Below are 23,865 nucleotides of genomic sequence, written 5' to 3'. Positions count from 1 at the left end.
ATTGAACTACTCTATGATCCTTCACATTCTCGCTTGTACTTCCGTTTAAATACCAGTGTTATTGTACTAATTGTCCTATTGAACCAGTCTACGGTCCTTTAATTTGCGTATTCGTCGCTCGTACATGCGTTCAAATACCAGTGTTGGCTTCGATACGTAGAACGATCGGTGTAGCGATTATACGCTTAGAAGCGCGAAAAGTCACCCGCGTTTTCAGCGGCTGTCAAACGAGAAGGTGGATAAAGTTCTAACGAGGATTTAACTAACTTGTCCGCAGGGGTCGCTTGACAATGGGCTTGTCTTCGACCCTCGGCGACCCTCTGAACAGACGTCGCTCGTCACACTGACAGATTGACTGATCGCTACTTCCAGCAGGTTCGTCTCATTCCGGGTAGTCTGTCCTCGTTGTTAGCATCGAAACAGACGTAATAACGCCTATGATACATTTAGCTTGCGACGAAGGACGCTCGAGGGTAGAAATTGACGCGATCGCTTCTCCGTTTCGTACGTATTTTAATTAAACGACACGGTAACTCGATACGCTACCATCTGATAATTTTCGAATCGTTCTCTCGTCGAATTACGAGAGTTCGAAGAGAAAGCTTGGAAAATTTACATTCGCCCTTTTCTTGTGCAAAAATATTATTACACTCGATACTATGTCCGGAGAATATTTTTTCATGTTTCAAATTAGAGTAGAGACTACCTTGCTTTGTAAACTTGATAAATTCACTTTCATTTATTAAATCTATTATTATCTAGGTCGTTTACAACCAATGTCTTACCAAAGGTCTGTCTTTTAAATCAAATTTTTAGATATATTATTATACAATAGTTTTTCCATATTTCAAATTAGAATAGAAACTACCTTGCTTTGTAAACTTGATAAATTCACTTTCATTTATTAAATCTATTATCATCTATGTCGATTACGACCAATGTCTTACCAAAGGTCTTAGAATAGAAACCAACTTGCTCTGTAAACTTGATAAATTCACTTTCATTTATTAAATCAATTATCATCCGTATCGATTACGATCAATGTCCTACGGAGAACCCTTCTCAGATCAAATTCTCAAACATACAATTATCCTAGTTCTTCATCGCTCATATCGAACCGTCGTTCATCTCGAAAGATCCTTCTAGAGGGATTGATGTTACCCGGACTAGAACTTATTTTCCCCTCTTAAACGCGTTACGCGTAAACCGTCGTTGTCGGGGTATAAAAAAAGAGAGTTAAAAAGATTGAAAAATTGGTTCCGGGCCAAGCAACGTACCAATCGAAACTGAAAATCTTCGGGTTCGTTTCGGGATGGAACAGTCTCGCGTGAAATTCCCGAAGGTTTCGTGTACACCGGGTGTCGGGAATGTCGCGCATCGCGTTGCAATTCCTTCGAAGTTGCATCGAAGGTAGTTGCACCGGGGCCACGTCGAGCGTGTCAAGCGTACACGTCTACACGTGCATCTGGCATCGTTTCGAAGCGAGATAAGGACCTGGAGCCGCTGCAGGCTCGTTTCACGGCTCGAGTTTCACGCTTTATAACTCTTGCGGACGCGTTATAAACCCTCGAGCACCCAGCCAGTTGGCAAGCGATAGCTAAAGTAGTCAATGGCGAACGAGCCTCATAGGTGCTAAGGGTATCGGATGAAGCGGATGGACCGAGTGCGGAGGGTGGCGGGACGGTGGAAGCAGGGGACAAGGGGACGGAAGGGGGTTTGCAGTGTGCGAAGGACGAGCCGTGAGAGGGACCAAAAAGGAGGCTGTGGAACGAGCCAGAGGTGAGACGAGCTTTATTGTCAAGTCACGCCGACATCGTGGCCTATCTCTATCTGCCGGCGTCACCCCTTGTGCGGCTTTCCTCTGCGACGCCCCCTTTCCGAGTGACGTAGACGCTGCCTCTTCGATCTATGTTCTTCGTACGCCGGTATCCTGTACGTGCACCATCGCGTTCACCTACCTTTTCTATCTAGTATGTCAGTAAATTGTAGATAAACAGTGGCAAGTGGTTACCACGACCGCGTAGTTGTACACGCGTTCCGATTTCCACGGAGAATCTCTGGACTTGGAAGTATCGTCTCGGTTCAAGCGGTATATTTTCTTTTACGTTACTTTGGACATTTTGTTCTCGGGTAATTTTGTCCTTGGACGTCTGCTCGGACGGTCTTCGCTTTGGGTAGTTTCAGACCATCCACGAGACACGATTATCCATCTGTACGAAATTTCGAAGCACTGTTCGTTGGTTTGGTAAATGTTTCGTATATTATTCTGAAGATTGTGTTCTCAAGTTCTTAGACATCTAATAGTCTGTTTTAGGTCCTTTTAGATCATTACACAGGTAGATACCTATACGAAATTTCGAAATGCTCTTTCTTGGTTCGATACACTACTTTGGACATTTTGTTCAGGTCCTTGGAAATCTACTAGTCTATTTTAGGTCCTCTTAGATCATCTATTGAGCACGATCTCTTAGACCTATACGAAGTTTTGAAACACTCTTTGATGATTCGGTAAATGTAAACGTTATTCTGAAAATTGTGTTCTCAGGTCCTTGGAAATCTACTAGTCTGTTTTAGATCCTTTTAGATCATTATACAAGTAGATACCTATACGAAATTTCGAAATGCTCTTCCTTGGTTCGATACACTACTTTGGACATTTTCTTCTCAGGTCCTTGGAAATCTACTGGATAGTCCACTTCGGATCTTTTTAGATAGTCTATGGAATATTATCATTCACTTGTACAATTTTTTCATAGATTTGCACAAATGTACAAGTTATCGAACATTCGATTCTACGGTATTCGACGTTAACGTAGACATCGTTGGTGATAATCAGTGTATGCAATCAGCTTCTGTGAAATACTTCGTCGATTCGCATCGTCTACACGCTAATAGAACGATCCGTGAACTGTGCGCCACTAAAACGATTCTCGGCACGAATTGTTTTGTTACGCCTTGTTTACAGCCGTTAATCGCAGTCCCTTCTAGGGACTGATATCACAGTTGGTAATTATCGCGGACCGTACGCATACCACTTCCAAGATCGGTCTCTTGTTTGCATTACTGTGTAGGTGGTCTGATGTCATAGTCGGATCGTACACTACAATGTGTAAACTCGAGCACGTAGTAGCAGACGAAGAGTAAGAAGTGAATACAAATTAGTCATTGTTGCAAATACTGGGACTGCAATTTACTTTTCTCTCAGCGAATGCAAAAACACATTTACCAAATAAACCTAACCCAGAGAATCTTCAATCTGGAATAAACTTTGCGGTAATTTTACCCGATTCCTTGGCAAAATTGAAACCACGCTCTCATTTTAATTCCTAAGAGAAAGAATTTACGTTAATTGTTACTCGTGGTCTTTCTTCCACAAGTAAACTGATACATTCGTCTGAAAAAATACGTCTCCGAAAAATGTTGTTTACCATTTAATATCAAACACGATCACCGTTACACCAATGCGTGCATCCATCTCGGTCGAAGATTGAACATCTTTCGTTGTTTTACAGAAGTTAACAGACCTTGAGTAGAATTTGTTCCAATCTCACCTTCGATAAAGTCTCGCGCCTCGTCGCGCCGATTGAAAAGAAAAATACGATATCTCTTTCGGTGTGACCTATCGCGAAACAAGAAATCTCGCAAAAGGATCTAAAGTGTCGCGTTCGCTCGATTGTGTGGATAATCCGTGGAATGATCGCGGCAGGATCGCGATGTTCTTTCCAATGGTGGTTCTCGAGGTTGTACGGTGTCCGAGTGGGTCGTAGCTCGATCCTCGAAATCGTAACTCGAAGCAGGAAGAGCGGAGCAAGGTGAACGAAATGAAAAGGACAAATCAATCGGTTCTTCTCATTTCGTCTTGCAGCTTTAAGCCGGTGACGTCACGTTTACTCTCACCGCGTACAGAAGGTGGAGAAAGGGAAGATTTGGCGACGCCAGCATCTTTCACTTCTGATGACGGTGTAGGTTCGCGGTGGTTGATGACGCGGCACATAGGTTATATCCGTAGCCACGTATAACCGCGTATACACACGTGAACACCGACGTGGTGTTGGGGTGGTGGCCCGGCAGGGGGGGGAGGAGGGAAACGCGTGTGTACACGCACACGTGCACGTACACGTACACGCGCGATCCATATTCACCGAATAAACGAATGAACGAAACCTGCAGTGGGACGCGGAACTAAGGAGATCACGAAGACGGCCACCTTGACCCAGTCTTTCGAACGCTCGATCGAGGATCCATGTTGAATGGTCGTGTCGAATACTACCAAAGTTACAGCCAACGTTCCTGCATCAACTTCTTCTGGACATCCTCGACTCGTCTCCATCGCGTTTCAACGTTTCCGACATCTTTCGACGTACTAGGTTCGTCGACCGTGTCTCCTGGTCTTTTCCTTGGAATTCTTCGCGAGAATGGTCGATGAGCTGTCGAAATCCTTCTACGAGGAACTTAGAGTAGTGTAATAGATTTTGGGACCAGTTATTGCGGTAATGAATAATTGCTCGAAGATTGACGACAGATGTTGAACAAGTGTCGAGTAACTGAATAGTGTAATATATTTTGGGACTAGTTCTTACAGTAAGGAAGAATTGCTCGAAGATTGACGACAAACGTTGAACAAGCGTCGAGTAACTGAGTAGTAGCAACTGTAAGTACGATTTTGAGTAGTAACGAGTTGCGTCTAAGCTGTGATCCAACAGATTGACTAGAAAGTCTTGAGGTAAAATTTGCAGCAGTCTTCTACAGCTCCAGCCATTTGTTTCACGATTGTTCGAAGCTGCAGTACGAATTACAAAGTTTCGAAATACACGTGAAAGGTGGAACGAATGCAAAGGAACCTTGTCGACAACTTTATCCGGTCATCTTTCACGTAATCTGTACAGATATACCTACTCGTAATATCAGTTTATCAGATCTCCAAGTAACCAAAGTGAACGCATGTGTGGCTTGCCGATGGAGGTCACTTCGAACACTTTGTTTCGAAGTAACGTTCCAACGAAACCGTGAATGTAATTGAAAAAAAAAATTAATGGTTTTTCCATATTTGTAGAGTCTCTTTTAGAGTCCAGTCGTGGAATGCATCTGGAATTTTTTACCAGAACTTTCAACTCGTCCTGCACCTATTACAGCGTAGAGTAAGAAGAGGATGGTATTAACTCTCGATTATTAAACGAACGAGACGATGTAAACCAGATTAGACATCGAAATAGAAGGTAAGGATATTGACGAGTTTTGGAAAATCATTGCTAGAACGGTGTAGTTTCAATGACACAAACCTGATGGAATCTACGATGATTCAACTTTTGGAAAATAATTGCTAGAAGAAAGTTGCAACTTTCAGTGACAGAGCTCTGACAGAATCTCTGGTGATGCAACCAAGCATCGAGTGCTGCAACCTGGAGATTTCTTTTCTTTTTAAATATATCGCGCCACGATATTTGCAGAAGACGCGACGTTGCGTTAATAGAGGTAGTGTAATGACCCTGAAGAAGGCCACCCTGACCCAGTCGGACAGTTGGGTCGTCAAACAGAATCGATACTCGCTAATCAGATCAAACCACCCTTCCCCCTTCTACCGGATGACCGCGTACACAATCGCGAGCCACGCTCGTGAATACTTTACGTGTTTTGCGTCTTTGGGTGTTAATACCTCGTTTAAAGAACGATCTGTCACCGTTAAACGCGTCCTCTTTGATGATCGTTGAAATCTCTTTACGTTGTAATTCGTAACGGTGATATCGCGTTACGTCGAAATCGAAGATACGAAGAATGCGGTACACGATGAGAAAGTGACAACATACTTGTCGAACACTCGTCACTGAATACTTTCACTACTTGTAACTCTTTTTCTGGGTATATAAGGACCCAGAGATACTTTTGCATTGCACAATTATAGTTAATACAGTTTCCCTTAAAAATGAAGGGAAGTACGATAAAATAACGCGTGTTTTAAATGTTTGCGCGACGAGGTTAAGTTACGGGTCCGTACGGACCCACGCTTGGTCACTCCCGGTAGATAGAGTTATCGCAACGAGTAAACGCTCATACTTGTTCAATCGTATTCGAGTCGTGTCATCGATGGACAATGTTCGGGCGGTTTTCATATTCTCGGAGCGATTCGTTGGTCGACGTTACGGTTCAGAATCGCGCGGAACCGAATCATGGGCAATCAACGTAATAGACCACACATCACAAAAGAGGAACGTTCTCCTCTCTCCTCTCTTCCCGCTCCGGCGTGAAACACGCTTCTGCATTGTATTGTCTCCGTGGAATCGAACAAACGGTCAGAGATATCCGTTCGCTTCTCCTTCGATCGATATTTTTTTTTTCCTTTTATTCCGCGTCCTTCGTCCTTGCGTGAAACATACGCCGGACCTTACGGCCGTCTTCCGCCCGTAAAGGGGACGAGGGGACGACTAGTTCCTTCCTAGGCGTATACGAACGGTGATTTAGTGAGATCCGATCTGCGAGTGGAGACCAGAGACCGATCAGCTGGCCCATAAATATTAGGTGTTTTTTTCCACGCACACGGGGACACACACGCGGACGCGTGGCACCGTATACGTGGTTTTCCTTGCTCGTTTTCCCTCGGTGCGGAACGATGCGACCTCTGACCGCGGGAGTCAAAAAGTTCCGTCGCATTTTTCTTCCCGTTCGCCATTCATCTTTCCTTTTCCAAATTTCTTTCAATTCCAACACCGCCGCTTACGAATTCGTTCGCTCTTCGTCCGGGTATTCCCGCAACTCGTTCGGTGTTTCCACGCGGATCCCTTGACCTTAAAGGGTCCTTCCGTTCGATCGAACCCTCGAAGCTTTCGGTTGAGAGAAATATCCAATGGAACTCGCTTTTTTCAACCCGGCCATCGTGCAGTGGACGATAATATTCCGAAAGTAATAATATCATTGTTGGAGGTATACAAATTGGAAATTTTTTCGTTCAATTCATTTCTGGAACATTTCTTTTCAAAAATGATGTACAAATTATAAATTTGAAGGGTACTTCGTCTATTATATTACATTTTTCGATAAGTTTTGTCGTTTCTTCCATTGTAAGAAAGTACTACGACGTTTCGACTTCGAACAACTGTAAATATACGAACAAGTCGTGGGATCTATGTAAAACTTCATACATGTTCATCGAACAGTAGTACCATCTCTAAAAAAATGAAACGACGAACATGATAGCTTCGTTTCTCATCGAACGACAAAACTTATCGAGCAACCAATTGCATCAGGACGCGAGAAAAGACGCGAAGAATGCACCAGAGTCGAAAGAACGGTCGAGTGATGTCGCCCCGGTATCTAGTCCTCTTTCGGAGCAACTTGTCGATGTTTCGAGGTTTCTGGAAACGGGACGAGAATGACACGCGTTTCGTTCGATTCGAGATACTTTAATCGCGGATAGAAGGCACGCGGTGACTCGGGTTAAATATAGAAAATTCCACGTGATTTAAGGACACCTTTCTTTTATCCTTAAAATCCGAAAAATAGTTGCAAAGTAGGTGGAGGTAATCGCGCGAGCGAGCTGGCAACGATACGAGAAGGTTCTCCGTTGGAGATCTTTCGTTTAATTCCACGAAGCTCCAAGGACCCCCACCCACCCGGAATCCCTGGGCTATTTACCAATTATAGTTATTACAGCGCGGTTGGTAAATGAGGGGCACGGTAGGTGGTAATAGGTGGCCCGTTTCCGAGGCGCTAGCTTAACTACACTTTTATAGCGCTTCTCGACTTTAAACGGATAATTTTTATCCGCTAAGCCTCCGACGTGGATTCCATCCCCCGACCAACTGCCGTCACAGACGAACGGAGGGGGTAACTGTACCGCCCTTGATGTCCCAAGCGACCCCTCGTAAAATTAAGTCAAACAGCCACGGGGTGCCAGCACTCGTTTTTCCCCGTTCCTGTTAAGAGGCGCACCAAGGCGACGCTGGTCGCGGCAACCAGAAAGAGGGGGACGTGCCTTCGATTGCTCGGGGTGACGTTGATGACGCCCCTGTTGAAAGTCAACCGATACGTCTCGAGAAATTAGAAAATTTCGGAGGGACAAAGTTTTGGATGTTCCTTCCGATCGCGAGGTACCGCAGGATACTTGTAACGCGATGAAACCTGAAAATTGTAGAAACAATTTGGCAATTGGTACGAAGGTCACGTTGTCGAAAACTTATTTTGGAAAATAAGAATCTAGGATTAGAGTTGGTGCGATGGCTGAAAATATTCACGAAAATATCCGCAAGCTCGGAACGTGTTTTAGTGTAAGTGAAAAATTGCTTTGATACTTGTATAATGGGGTGCAATAAGATGTGGTAACTTTCACGTTACGATCGAAGAAGATGTTTCATTTTGGAAAATAAAGGATCAGTTTAGAGTAGAGAGGAAGATATTTTATGGATATGTCCAACTCGGAATCTATCCTTCGTGTTATACGGAATCGAGTATGCGAAGATTCGTTGGAAGTTAAGATTAATTTTTGTTATGTTTAAACGTGTAAGTGGCAAAAATAAGAATTTGTCTTGTTTGAATTTCGATTTACCCAACTCGTACTATTGTAAAAGCACTCTATTACACTAACTATATTAATATTACGATAATATCTATAGTAAATATCAGTGCCAATCATAACTTGCTATAGTTTTCAAATCATCCTTAAAATAAAGAACTGCAACCAGTAAGAATTCGATTCAAAATAAAATTCTATATAAACAACGTTTGTTGGGGAACAATCTTCGACCTTCGAAGTACTCTATACATAATTATCGTAATATTACACCAAGTAATATTACGATAATATCCATAGTATTTAAATATCAGTGCCAATCATGACTTGCCATAGTTTTCAAAGCCTCCCTAGAATAAAGAACTGCATCCACCAAGAACTCGATTCGAAATAAAATCCGATATAAACACCACTCACCGAGGAACAAACGTACACGAAAGATCCAAGTAAATGTACAAAAGATCCAAGAAAATGTTTCTCCTCGATTAATTAAATTTTCACCGGAAAGGCGGCCGTAAGAAAAGAAGAAGAAAAAATTCTCGAAAAAGTTTTCCGAGCATTGGTTTTCAACCCTTGAGCCCGTTCGAACTTCGAGTCACAGACTCGCCGGGATGCGATGCGAAAGTTCTTCCCCGTTTGGTCAAATGGAATTACTTTTATCGTCGTGGCAGACGACGATTCGATTCACGGTCGTTCATGCGAGTCACAGCCAGGGAGGACCGACGCTGCGCGACGCCGAGCGCCGCGGCGCGGTGCGTTCCGCTAAAGACAGATTTGATCGTGTTTTACGGCATTACGCCGTGCAACTCCTTCGTTCTTCTTTACCTCCTTGCGCATCGATCACTAGTCATCAACGTGATTGACGAGTGATGTCGTTAACGGTTTCAAGCCACCCCGCGGAGACGCACACGATCCGTTAGATGATCTCGTTAGCTGTCACCCTCGCGATACGTTCAACCATCGGTTATTTAGCAACAATCGAACGTGTACTTTTTACTAAGGCGAGTTTTTCAACGAACATTCGAGTTTTCTTTCGATGGAGATCGAAACAACGAAGAAAACTTCTAATTGAACGTACTTGCAAGGAAATATTTTCTTCGTTGGAAATTGTTGTACAAGTATCGGTTGAAAGGTGTTTTTCGAGTTTATTGCAATTATTAGACAATTATAGTTCTAAGTCTCGATAATTTTGGAAGTAATTATCTTGATAAAGGGAGTGTTTCTGTATTTCTAATTGTAAAAATCTATTTGATGGGGGACGCTCTCGCATACGAGAAAAGTTGTAACGATTGGTTACAGCGTAAGTTTAATCCAGTCGAGTAATTTATCCATACACACTCTCGAGACCAACATCTTACTATAAAGTATAAACATCCGTTCTCTACCGTTCTCTCTGTCCCAAACACTCATACCCACACACACACACACATTACATTTTCAATTATCCCCATAGACAGTACCCAAGTCTCCTCCATCCTACGATAACCACAATGCAAACATTCGTCCTCTAAGAAACACGTTTCCAGAAACTTCGACGAACGAATCGCCCAAGATTGCCCTATTTTGACACGTAAAACGGTCCGGCTATAACAGCAAAGTATCTTTCCACTCGTGTTCGAACTTACGAGGCTCTCTTAACGACACCAGATTAGAAACAGTGTCGTTCCGCCGCCACTCCTTTCGATCCCAAGCCCCCACCTTCACCCCCCGTTTTCGCGGAGGGGATCGGAACGTAATTCCAGTCTCGAATGACCGAATTTCAAACGTGGGAGGACCATATTCTCGCGAAGAGGCGCCCGAACACGTTGCTCGGTGAAACGAGAGGGTGGTCGGTGGGGGTGGTGACCAGGGGGTAGCAGTTCTCGCGCCGTCGCTCTCCATGAGGTTCCCATGGCACGGGGGAATACCTATCCAGTTGTAGGGTCGGCCTCGTACTCCTCGTTGGAATCGAGGCGCTTGCCGGCACCGTCGCTGGCCCCGCCTACTCGCGATACAACCTTCGACCCTCGCACACCCCCAATGGCCAGTTATTATTATCATTGTACCGGCGGGGAGAGAGACAGCGCAACCCCTTCCGCGGTGAAGGTAAGTCTCGCGCTCACCACCGTGGTGAGCCCTCGAGGGTGGTTGTTCGCGTCGAACTCGCTCCGTATGACCGTCTTTTTGCAGGTATGCGCGCGCTGTCGTAAAGCTGCACGCGGTGTGTGTAAACACACCGCGACGGTTACGAAAACCCGCCCGGGGGACACGAAACGTTTCCAGGTTTATCTCGGTGGCACGTGTTGGACGCCTCGTAGACCATTCCTAGGTCCGAGACTCGCTAGACTTGCTGAGTGGTTGCTTGAAAGTTATACGTATCTCGTCGGCGTAAAACCCGCGGCCATGTCGCGCGACGGGGGTCGTAGAGGTGTGTGAAATTTTTATCGAAATCGTGGCGGGTTTTTCTAGACGAAAATCGGAGACTGGGTTGTACGAGAGGTTTTGTTTCGTTTTTACGTTGGGAAGAAATATGTACTGTGACGCTTTAACTTCGAGAGATTGTACATGTACGAACGAGTCTATGGATCTGTGCGAAACTTTGCACGTGTTCATTGAACAGTAGTACTATTGATTGTACAGTGGGATGTGACTAATATTACGAAAGTAATAATATTGTTATTGAAGGTATTATTCAAATTGGAAATTGTTTTGTTAAATTTATTTCTCGAGCATTTTTTTTCTAAATTATGTGTAACTTAGAAATTTTAAGGGGACTTTACTTCGTCTATCATGTTACATTTTTCCAGTACAATGTCAGTAGGTTAACTTCATTATTGTACAACGAGAAGACCAATTGTAGAAGAATGTATTGTAAAACATACAATTATATGTAAAACTCGATAAGTTTTGTCGTTTCTTTCATTGTAGAAGAATACTATGACGCTTCGACTTTGAACAACGGTAAACTTCACACATGTTCATCGAACAGTAGTATCTTCTTTGGAAAAATGAAACGACGAAACTGATAGCTCCGTTTCTCATCTCACGACGAAACTTATCGAGCAACCTATTATATATGTAGAGAAAGAGAGAGGGTTATTTTTTTTTTCTCTCGTGTTACGTAATTTCGGGATCACCAAGGAGAATAGAATGGGTTCGCGGGGTATTTCGTGCACGGGCCCGACTGCTCGGTTTCACCCGCGTTTGGAACCGACCGAGGGTTAAATGTCTCGGCAATGATTTAGAGGAACGAGAAGAGAAAGATACGAATCTATCTCCCGTGCATTCATCAACGTGATAGACGCGAAGTGGCCGTCACGCATCCGCGCTCCCACGGGAGTAAATAACGAGCCGAACCGGGGAATTAACCGGTCGACTTTAATGGAAAAATCTTGATCGATTTTTTTTCAAAATGTTTCGGTACACTATCCTTGTGAAATGTTGGTAAATTGGGGCTTGAATCGTTTCGACGAAGTGTGTTTTGTGTTGTTTTTTTTTTAGAAAAATAATTATCCATTTGCCAGGCGATAATTGCAAAAATTTATACAGGGAAGCGAAGTCGGAACCGCGCAAGCTGTGGAACATCTGCACGGCACACGCAGGGACAATATGGACTCGCGAGCCTCTTTAGCATTTTTATGCGAGCTGCTGCTGACAGTTTATTTTATTATATAGCTAGGCGGCTGCCCATCGTCCATCCTCCAGGAGAATTCATAAGTCAAGTCCTACACAACTTTGGCGCGAGCTAGCAGCCAGTGCTAGCCCATTTATTGGCGGTACCTTACGACTGTCGATACAGACGATCGATTAATCAGGATTTCGAGAACGGTATAAAACGTTGAGTTTTATACGCGAGGAGTTCGGTATATTTTTGATCGAAAAATGTTTACATTTTAGAAATTAAGAAAATCACAGGAAAAGAAGCTCGATATATTGTACGGGAACATTCACGATATTTGTTTAAACTTTCGATCATAGAGTTTCGTTGTGCGAAATAGTTCCATACGAAATAGAAAATTAAAGAACAAATCGAATAATTTGAAGGGAAATGAAATCCTCGATTAAACCGTATTTGTGTGCAAAGTAGGAAATTAAATCTGCGCGTGCAATTGTTGCGAAGAAAATTAAAATACTTTGTATTAAATTCATTTACGAAACTATGAAAACTATTCCACAGGGTAAACTTACAAAATAGTGAAAATTACACTTGCCAAACGACGATATCGTTTCACGAAAAACTTACACGATCAAGTTCCACTAAACGGTTTGATATAGCATTTCAGGAACTTAAAAAAAACATTAAAAACACATCAAACTTTTACTCAAAGACCGAAATAATTATCCAGTAATTTCTCACAAAAGTGAACCCAACTGTTTCTTTAAAAGTGCCTCGCCGTATTTTAACCCCAAGGATTACCGATCACTCCGCTGTCCAGTGTTCGTACTCGTTAAGAGTTAACGAAGTACGTGATGACTGAATATCGTCGTTGCGTGCATGCGTATTAACTCGAAGTTCCTTGGTTCGAAATCGGCTCGAAGATGAAAGCAAAAAAAAAGAACAAGCGGAGGCCGCGTAGAGAAGAAACGTTACACGCGCGTCGACATTGATACCGAACCCCCACGATCGGCGCACGAAATTTACGAGGAGAACCCCGCAAGCTTCTTCCAACGATTTCGCGTAAACTACCCTACAGAGGCCATCCTCTGTCCCGTGGACTTGCACTCGATTAGCATGACAACGCGGTCCGAGGAGTAGTTTGTTGCTCGCCTTTGCTCCCGTTGCGTGTGCGTGTCCGTAGCGATTCGAGGGTCGACCAGGCTGAAAAAAAAAAAGAAAGAGAGAGATGGGGTGGGGGTGGGGGTTAGGTCGGCTGTCAGGCAGTATTTTTTATCTAGTCACGGTCAACTGGCTGATCGGCTCACCCGCCCATTATTAGCGCAGCACACAAACCCCGCTCGGAGGGGGTGGTGGTCGTACTTGGGCCATTGTGAACGTTCGCGTGTTCGTGTACGAAATCTGCGCGCGTGAGAGCATACGTGGTCGGGAAAGGAGAGGAAACGTGCGATGGAGAGAGAGATAAGGTGGTGGAGGGAGAAAGAGAGAGGGAGGAAAAGAAATGTGAAAGAGAGGGAGAGAAAAAGGAAAGTGTGAGAGAAATAGAGATGTGGAAGAGAGGAAAAGAGAGAGGTGAGGAAAGAGGGAAAGAAAAGTGAAGGAGAGGGAAGAAGAGAGAGGTAAGGAAAGAGAGAAAGGAAAGTGAAGGAGAGAGGAAAAGAAAAGTGAGGGAGAGAGAAAAAGAAAAGTGAAGGAGAGAGAAGAAGAGAGAGTTAAGAGAGAAAAAGAGAGAGGTAAGGAAAGAGGAAAAGAAAAGTGAAGGAGAGGGAAGAAGAGAGAGGTAAGAGAGAGAAAAAGAAGAGTGAAGGAAAGAGGAAAAGAAAAGTGAGGGAGAGAGAAAAAGAAAAGTGAAGGAGAGAGGAAAAGAAAAGTGAGGGAGAGAGAAAAAGAAAGAGGTGAGAGAGAAAAAAAGATAGAGGTGAGAGAGAGAAAAAAGTAGAAAGGTGAGAGAGAGAAAAAAAGATAGAAATGAGGGAGAGAAAAAGAGAGAGGTGAGAGAGATAAAAAGAGAGAGGTGAGAGAGAGAAAAATAGAGGTGAGAAAGAGAGAGAAAGAGAGGTGAGCTGGCCCCTACTGTCCATCTACGTAAGGTCGGTAGCTTATGGGCCACCTAGCCTCGAAGCAATAGCCGACCGTGTTCCTCGAAGGGTGGACACCCCCTGTAGCCCCTTTCCACCTCCCTCCAACCTCCAACCCCCCCAAGGTTTTATCTTTTTAGTATTATTGCGCGATCGCCGCACCGACCACCCCCTCGAAGGACACACCGAACGCGACGGGGGAAAGAAAGTGGTAGTGGGACGCTCCAAGGGGTAGCAAAGGATCGGTCGGTGCCGGCTGCGATCTACGAACTGCCGATTCCAGCGGCCAGGAACGCTTTTCATTAGCATAAAAACGACAAGACGCGATTCTACGACGTTCGACGACCGGAATCTCTGCCGATCTTTACAGAGGCAAGTGTTAAACCGACGCACCTGTACCCCGTAAGATATTCTCACCAAGATCTGTGCCGATTTTCACAGAGACAAGTGTTAAACCCACTCACCTGTACCTCGATTGATCCTACGTAGACGAGATTTAAACAAGTATCGCGAGAATCGTAACCCCGTATGATACTCTCACTTCGTCCCGTGTTTCATATTTCGATAGTCATTCGCGCTCAAATTAATACTGAAAGTCGCAGCCAGATACTTACGACACCCACGCGTTAATCCTCTTGTCAAGAAGAAATCGATTCATCGTAAGCGCACTGTAACACAGTGTAAAAATGTACGATTTCTCGATAAAGAAAAATTATCAGTGTCAATCAGAGTCACGGAATTGGAAAATCGGTGTTTGGTAGGTTTCCCGTGCATCTTGTGAACGTGAAAGAATCGGAGAGAACGTAAACAATTTTTCGTAACCCTTTCGTTCCACAATTCGAGACGAAAGATTGTAGTATATTTATATAATATTTAAAAAATTACTCTGCAAAAAAAAATAATCGAAAAATGTAACGACGCAAATCTGAGGTAAAATGTCCGATCATAGTCTCCCGAAACGCGCGTAAGAGTGATATTGGTACGAGTTAGATTCACGAGTTAAAGGGGATTGTTTCTCCACTTAGTCCAGGGACTGCGTAGTAGAAAGTCCGACTCATAGTCGGACAATATCAATCAGGTTCGTTCTACCGGGCTCGTAAACCTCGCGCAGTCAATGTTCTGTGCACACGAGTTTCGAGATCCGACGAATGTGCACGAATCACGACGTCCTTGCTTGTTGTGTCGTAACCGATGGTTCTTGTTTGGATTCTTGGCTCTTCGTTCTTGATTCTACAGATTTTGCATCGGGGTTTCGTCTTCGCCAAGTATAAGTAGAAGTCGAATGATTTTGTAATCGATGGCAATCGTAAAGAGGACGAAGGATTCAAAATGTCCGCGCCATTGGGTACTGGATCACGGGACGGGGGATTAAGGAAAGAATTCGATCGAAAATCGAGAGAATCGTTCGGTTTCCAGCCTCTGACGGATCGTTAGTCCCCGAAGATTTTGCATTAGGGAACAAAGCGAAGGAAATTATGAGTCCACGAGACGAACGAGCCGCTCCGGTAGGAAAGCCAAGGAAGTGGATGTACGAGGAGTCGTGGTTAGACGAGGTGGAATAATAACGGTCGAATTCGTAGTTCGGGATATATCAATGGGATTCAATATCGAAATGATCCGATGGCCGTGTGTAAGCACGCGTGCACGCATCGGGGCCTCGTATGCCGAGGGATCTTCCTGTACATAAGTTACATATACATATGTAGCGGCCATAAAGATAGCACGTATCGAATAGCGTAGTCTACCGAAAGGGAAACGGAGGCTGGTTTTCTCTTCTGCTACCACTGGCACCGATCCAAAGGGCATCCACTGACCGTTTTCCGTCTTTTCCTAATTCCTCAGCGTTGTACATCGCACGCTCGAGAAATTATCGAACCTTTCGTTCATTCGACGAAATTGGATTTATTCTCCATTTTGGAAAACAAAATTCGACATTCCGAAAACGATATTCCGAACAACCAAATACAAGATCCATTTCGTTCATCTAAAATCAATTCAACCGCGAATTCCTAGATTTTTCGAACGTTGAAAAGGTTCGACTCTCTCCGGAGTGTCTTCCCCCAAACTTTTTTAATTTCCTAAAAAAGGACAAGATTCACTCACTCCGCGCCAAATTCCCGCGTCCTAGGTTCGTGTTCGAATTCCCGTAGAATCGAATTTCCGGCGTGTCACCCCGCGCCATTAACCGCCCGCTATATATCACCCGCGATATTCGAATCTACGTATTACTCGCAATAGCACCGCGGCCGGCGAGTATCTGCACCCCGATAAATAATGCCCGCGCGAGCCCCGCGGGCCACGGGCACGCCGTGTCTCCCGGTACGCGTTCCTCCGCGCTCTTTATCCGCGTTTTGATGGAACGTTACGAGCGCGCTCCGAGTCAAGGTACACTTTAATCTTGTTTCCCGTCGCGGCGTACCGTGAATCGTCGTTCGCGTGACAAAGTGGCACACCGAAGGGGAACAGGGGAGAGGGGGCACGATATAGCCTAGCGGAGGACAAAACGTTTCGATAAAACGGGGAACCGCGTCAAGGAGGAAGTTGTTCGGGACAAGAAGAACGCCCCCGAGCGTTTTATGGGTGTCGATGATGTCACAGATTCGAGCCGTAAAGAGAAATTTAGTGGTCCGGGGCGACCGGTCCGAGTTCCCGCGCGATACATTCCATCTTGCTCGTACACCTATACCCTCCTTCTAAACCCCCCTTCACTGATACTCTTAGGCCCCGTTTCCACAGCCTGGATCCTTCCACGAGCAAACGGTGCGTCGTCGAGGTGGTCGCGAGCGCCCTTAAAATCGGTCCGCTCACTCGCCTGCTTCCGGACGGATTCAGGAATTTACAGCTGGGGTAAATAAGGTTAAGTAGTCGCAGATTGAGTCGAGCGGGGAAGCCGCACAACGGTGAACGCGGGACGAAGGGGAACGTGGACCCAACACCCACATTCGCCGCGTACCGCGTCGCGGCGTCGAAGCCCCATCGCAGTTGTGGCCGCAACTGCGGATAGTATCGGATACTAGCCGCGGGCTACTTACTTCTATTATGCCAATAGCGAGGCGTCCAGGTAGGCTAGGGTCATCCACAATTGGATCATACTTGACACCCGCCCCAGGTCGAACGCTATAATCGTTACATTCTTGCGCGCTTTACCGTGTAATGTCGAACGGATGACAACGATACGAAAACTTTTCTAGGTGGAATACAACGACTTGGACCGATGCAGTCTACGACTTCTGAGATTACTTCGAGTAGTCGAGACATTAGGGAGGGGGTTGTTACAGAGTTGGATATTTTTCGGTTGGTGTCCTAACCTGACTGTATTATCTTCTACTGTTTAAATAAATGATCCATTTACTTTTCTCTCGTGTTCAACAATTCCATTGTTCCACACTTTTCTCTCGTGTTCGACAATTCCATTGTTCCACAATTTTCTCTCGTGTTCGACAATTCCATTGTCCCACACTTTTATCTCGTGTTCAACAATTCCATTGTTCCACACTTTTCTATTTGGAAATTATAACACCTGTGAACACAAAGGGAGTCGGGTTTCCTCGTTATAGAGACACATTCGATCACATTGAGTAGGTGATTGTGTACAGTTGAACTTTGGTCAACTATTCGATCGTATTTTACACCTGGGCTTTCGATCGGTTGATCGTTCTCGTGTGTGTTACACCGGGTGTTCATTGAGGAGGGAGAGGAGGAGGAGGTGTCGTCGAAACGATATCGAATGGACACGGAACCGATTGACGGAGTCTTGAATCGTGTTATCGATCGGAAGCTTTGGACACGACGTTGTCCAGAGTTTGCAGGTGACTGTGGAATGGGGTCGTGAATCGTTTCGAGCGATCGTTAATTAACGATAACATTTTACAGCGTACGAGAGAGACGGGAGTATGGATTTTGGGAACCGTGGTTCAACGGTTACAATTTTGTTCAATGAAATGATGCCCGGTTCATTAGGAAATATATTCGAAGTAGGTTTTTCGATACTCGGATGACGTTTAATAAAGAACTATATCACGGAGAACTCTTCTAACAGCTTGTACAAAGTTACCACAAAGCGGTATTATTACACGGAACAATGTTTGCGTAGATTGTTACGCGACGAAAATTTTGTACGGTATTTTATCGGGCAGGAGTAACATTATTGCGAAAATATTGGTACAATTAAACGATAACGGAAACGTCGAAATTGTAGAAATTAATGAACGAAAGGTGGACAGAGAACGATCGTGGACGAACAGATTTTTTTATTTTAACTTACGACGGGACGATTCGTAAATTTCTTTTATATACGAACACAGGTACTTAAATTTTTGCACGTGGGTGTTTTATAATTTCTCAATTCGATGGAATCAATTCTTAAAAATGGAACAAAGGTGCCTCCAGTCGTGGCGGAACTAGATTCAAAATGTTTCCCAAATACAACCGAATTTTAGTGATTTATCACCGATAGGGGGTGTTTGCTAGGGCAGCGAATTGTTTAAAATAGACAGTAAAGGGGATTTAAATGGTCCCCAGGCGTGTACTGCGTCGTGCTTTCGGGGATGGGGAACGGTGCCTGTAAAGTGAATCGAATTTTCAACCGTGTAAATTCGCTGGTGTATTCGGGGGGTGGACGCATACGCGTGACCACCATCTTGCACCCATAGATACCCATACGTTATCGAATCATAAAGTGTGTCAGTACTCGTGAAAAGTTGCACAATTTTTCTTGTACGTATCATAGGTATAATTAGTTTTAAAAGCAACGTATCTTTTGATATTTACTCGTTAAAACATATGCATAGTCTCTATCACAATTGTACACCAGAGAGCTATCGAAATTGAAATTGTCAATTTCAATTTAAACATTCGGCTACAAAATTACCTATCTACAATTCATGCTAATTGAATAAACTTGAACAAGGTCTTCGTATTATCTCAAAATATGTAATACTTGCCTAATTACGTATACACTCGTATAAACAAAATATACTTTCAGTAATCTTCGCACTCGTTCTTGAATCACTTCAATGCATTTGTACCAAATATAATGCAACGATAAACTATCTACCTGTAAAATAATTTTCTATGTACACTCTGTGAAACTCTTCTCGATCTTCGCAAACATTTGGTAACTCGATTCGTTCCGTTGTGCATCCTCGAAGAAACTCAACCCCGCGCGCACAGATACACACTGTCGTCCCACAGGGACCCGCACCTATTACCCCGTGATGTGTTTCGAGTCGAAGTTTCGATCGACGGTTGAAAAATCGCGTCCGAATTTCTACGACGAACACGAACCGGTGCGTCGTTAAACGTGTACCGGGAACCAGCTGAAATCGTCGAATAACCGCGACAGGTCTAGCATGTTGCAACACAAAAATTCAATTGCACGCATGACGTTTCACGCGTGCACGTAAATGGATGGCGCAGAGGGGGACACGCGCGCGAATACGTCACGGTGCGTAGACCGTGGTGCGCGAGGAGAGGGACGCGACCGGTGGAAAAGGAAGAAATCAGAGAAACACCGTGGCCACCCTTAACGAGGCTAATACGCTCGTCACGAACCGACCGGTCTCTCCTGCTACCCGGTTGTCACGTCCCGCGCGACGCGTTATTAATGTCGCGCTTCGGGAAACGCGAGACAACTGTTGAACGTCACGTTGACGATCCGCGTTACGTTTCGCGGCAACGAGACCGTGCCGTCAAACCGTTCATTATAATTCCGTGGAACGCGCGCGCGAGAACCCGTGGACCGTGGAAATTTATTATTCCTCGGCGCGAGCTGGTGTCTCGCTATCCGCCACGGGGGAGAAAAGTGAAACTAAAGAAATTAAAGGGAAGCTTTGTTAAAAACGAGAACGATCGTACAAGTGAAGCTGCGGTAGGCGCGGTTAGTACTTAGATGGGTAACCACACACCTGAGAGAGTACCATGCGTTGTGTTGATGGGGGGTACACATATGTTCACATGGCATTTGTTTGCTTCTCGTTGTTTTCTAAACTGTATTAAACGTACCCACGGTATTTTCAATAATTAATACTGTAATTGATGAATGTAATTCGATAATTATTAATAGTAAATTGTTCGTTATAATAATTCCGTGTAAGCGAGGAGGTGTCTCGTTATCCAGCACGGGGGAGAAAAATGAAACTAAAGAAATTAGAGGGAAGCTTTGTTAAAAACGTGAATGATCTCCAAGTGAAGCTGCTGTAGGCGCGGTTAGTACTTGGATGGGTAACCACACACTTGTGAGAGAGTACTACTACTACTACCACGTGTTGTGTTGGTTAATACACACGTGCACACGCATTGTTTGCTTCTCGTTGTTTTCTAAATTGTATTAAACGTACCACGGTATTTTCAATAATTAATACTGTAATTGATGAATGTAATTCAATAATCATTAATAGTAGAATTGTTTAAGATTACTTCCTTCAATCGTATCTCGAATTGAGATTAGTTTCTACATTTAAAACGGATGATTTTTCAAAATAAGGGATGTTAATTCTTTAAGGGAGTAGGGGGGGTATATTATTCAAGGAAAACGAACAACAAAGGCAATTGGAATGTTTACGCAGCAGATACGGAATAAGATTAAAAAAATTAGGCAAGCGACTAAAAGAAACTCTACAACCAACTTAAAAAACTTACAGCCGAATCAAACTCGAATAACCATTCAAGGGTCCGGTTCTCCATTCGAGGGAAGAATACGCGTGCGTCTGTAAGTTTACGCGAGAGGATAGTGGTGGGGATAGCTCCCTCGGTGACCTTGAGCGATCACTTAATGTCGCGCCAACCCGAGAATTGGACCGCTTATACCGCGTTTACGCAAACGATTCTACTTGTTTCGCGACATCGTCGAATTTACACGCTCTTACACACTGTGTACGTTATTCTCGACGTGTATCGGAGAAATATCAATCGTTGTACGAGCGATATTTGGTTAATTCTCTTTGTCGAAAAAATAATTCTTCGATAAACGATGAAATCGGTTTAACGGGTTATAATTTGAAAATCAACTCACCGATACAAAGTCCGCCACGGACTATCCTTGATTTGCATACGATATTGTTATCCCAGAAGCGACGAAAGATGTACGCAAAGTCCAGTGCGGCTCGCGTAGAGGTTCGCCAATATCCACGGGCATAAATGTTTTACATGCAATAAGGCGTTTGCCCCGGCTGGACGAAACTGCCCGCAGTCCAATTTTATTACTTGACCGCAGAGGGGGCTCTCGCTCGTAGGAAAAGACGCTGGAACAGGGGCTCGAGGTGTAAAAAAATCTGTGGCCGTATAAAAGCGAGAGACACTTGCGAGGTACGACCGTACCTAACGCTCCGAGATCAAGAGATACCATAGTGGATCCGTATTCGCTGAAAAGGTCACGTCGTGTTTAATTTTAATTTCGTCGAACACTGGAAAATCACCTGCTCGCTCGAGTTTCTTCTGCCATCACTTTGCTCGCGTAGCTTCTTGGATCCTCGAGGATTTATTTACTATAAATTGGGTCACCTTGAATTTTGAACGGTAGTCCTCAGTTTTTTCCAACTGTGTCATTAGTTGCAACATGCACGAATACATGTACCGCTCACATCAAACTCCGTAACTCTCTAAGTAAATTACGTTGCCAAAATTCTCTCCTGTACAGGGAATCTTCGCTCCTGTCGTAACTTTCGTTCGGTGAGAAAAATAAGCTTGGAATTCCTTCGGAAGACGAATGGGATCCTCATGGATTCGTAGTCGGATCGGAAAGAAAATCTCAGGTAGGGAAATGGAATTCGTCGAGGCGAGACGAGGCGAGGTGCGAGGTGTTTGGCTGTAAAAAGGGAAATTTATAATCCGTAAAAACAATTATAGAGCCCGCGGTCGAAGTCTCCGCGCTCCGCATCCCCGCTTCTCGTTGCCAGCAAAAAACGGCCAATATCTCCCGTTTGATTTATAGGATCCAGCGCGGCGTCCATGTCCCGCCAGCCGTACAGGGGCCGTCGATATTAAATAGAATATTAAAGATTTACCGAGGAGACAACAGTCGAGGAAACTTCGTTCCCTCTGTTGCGCGAGCGTTACCTCGTACAAATGCGTGGAGTCCGCGTCTATAAGCGTGTGTACGCGCGTACGCGCGTGCAAAATGTCCGCGCTTACACACCGTGGAAGGCGAGAGAACGTTTTCGGTTGAACACGGGGTGGACGAGAGACCAGGGCCGGCCATTTCAATAAACTGACCGCCATAAATCGTACGCGCTACGTACTGCCGCGTACACACGCGTGTGTATGGATATTTCCGTGTGTCGCACCGGTGTTTCCCTCGCCGCACACGTTTTCTATAAGTTGTACCAAGTAGAATTCTCGTACGAAGTAGAATTCTGGTATGGAGTGGAATTCTCGTACTGAGCAGAATTCTCGTATCGAATAGAAATTTCGTATTGAGTAGAATTCTGGTATTGAGTAGAATTCTCGTACTCAGCAGAATTCTCGTATCGAATTGAAATCTCGTATCGACTAGAATTCTGGTATTGAGTAGAATTCTCGTATTGAGCAGAGATTCTCACACTGAGTGGAATTCTCATGTTGAATAGAATACTCTTATTGAGTAGAATTCTCATATTGAGTAAAATTCTCGTATTGCGAAGACTTCTCGTACTGAGTAGAACTCTCATATTGAGTAGAACTCTCGTATTAAGTGGAATTCTCGTATTGAGCAGAATTCTCATACGAGATGAAATTATTGTACTAAGTAAAATTCTCATAATGAGTAGAATCCTTGTACTAAGTAAAATTCTCATAATGAATAGAATTCTAGTGGGAAGTATAATTTTCGTAATGAGTAGAATTTTAGTATGAAGTAGAATTCCGGTACGAAGCCCTACCACATTGGTTACGAACGATAATCAACGCATTGACTCTTCGTGGCACGGGTGTTGGACACGTAAAACCGTACAAAATGAGCGAAACCAACGGAATTAAATAACTGAATATTTACGAGGTGGAATATTAACACGTTGACTGCCACGCCAGTTTCTCGTATTTAAGGATGTCCTCGACATTTGCTCCAACAGTACAGATTAACAACGACGAGAATATTATTTTAAAATTTATCAGTATTAAGATTCATTATTTGCGAGTCCTTTAAATTTAGAGTGCCTGTCACCAGTGACCACTATGACAACGTGTTGACAGTCTCACCGTGAAATTCGAGTTATTGTAACTTCTCACGATGGATTGATAAATATCCCACATAGTATACAGAGGTATTGGAAAAGAGAAGTATCTTTTAACTTAAACAAAGTTCCAAAGTGTTACGTATTATGTCGGTCACCCGTGATCGACGATGAACTCTCCATTTAAGGCGCGCGAATCCAATGAATTAGATCCAGCATACACCTAATTTGTTCCACTAAGACAAGATTATTTCACCAATGGATGCAACAATTTTATTTTGTTTCTAATAATCGGTTCGAACACCGTGTTCACGGGGAAATAGAAGACAAGTAGCAAGAATGAAAAGAAATTGACGAAGGTGATGCAAACGAGAAGAAATATACTTCGGAGATATGCACGACCTCGTCGTCGAAGCCTCCTCGGATTTAATAGAACGTTTTAATCGGCTATCGTTGCATACCAGACGCCCATATTTATATCGAAGAAGGAACAGATAATATTTATGGGGTATTCGTTCGAGAATCACGAGCGAGCCCCTCGTTCCC

General features: G+C 44.1%; 2 protein-coding genes across 4 annotated transcripts in view; one reads left to right on the top strand and one right to left on the bottom strand.

Annotated features, from left to right (window-relative positions):
* Window positions 1-23,865, top strand: part of Tj (Maf family bZIP transcription factor traffic jam) — a 54,905-nt gene that overhangs the window by 17,313 nt on the left and 13,727 nt on the right. The gene's annotated exons all lie outside the window — the stretch shown is intronic.
* LOC143153933 (uncharacterized) lies at window positions 12,766-22,686 on the bottom strand. 3 transcript variants are annotated; one of them, XM_076325591.1, is made up of 3 exons: window positions 21,491-22,686; window positions 21,186-21,414; window positions 12,766-13,298 (listed from the first exon to the last, which is right to left on the bottom strand). In XM_076325591.1, the coding sequence occupies exons 1-2, from the start codon at window positions 21,516-21,518 to the stop codon at window positions 21,233-21,235; spliced, it is 210 nt and encodes a 69-aa protein (XP_076181706.1). In that variant the 5' UTR covers window positions 21,519-22,686; the 3' UTR covers window positions 12,766-13,298; window positions 21,186-21,232. The 3 variants fall into 3 exon arrangements, with proteins under 3 accessions (XP_076181706.1, XP_076181704.1, XP_076181705.1); XM_076325589.1 differs by having other exon boundaries at window positions 21,186-22,686; XM_076325590.1 differs by lacking the exon at window positions 12,766-13,298 and adding an exon at window positions 20,839-20,880 and having other exon boundaries at window positions 21,186-22,686.

Source organism: Ptiloglossa arizonensis, chromosome 13 (genome assembly GCF_051014685.1).
Source record: "Ptiloglossa arizonensis isolate GNS036 chromosome 13, iyPtiAriz1_principal, whole genome shotgun sequence".
NCBI classification, from domain to species: Eukaryota; Metazoa; Arthropoda; class Insecta; order Hymenoptera; family Colletidae; genus Ptiloglossa; species Ptiloglossa arizonensis.
The sequence above is the reverse complement of the archived record's forward strand: the minus strand, read 5'-3'. Positions and strand labels throughout refer to the sequence as shown.

Coding starts and splice junctions, on each gene's coding strand:
- LOC143153933 (XM_076325589.1), bottom strand. CDS start 21,518: ATGGTATCTCTTGATCTCGGAGCGTTAGGTACGGTCGTACCTCGCAAG.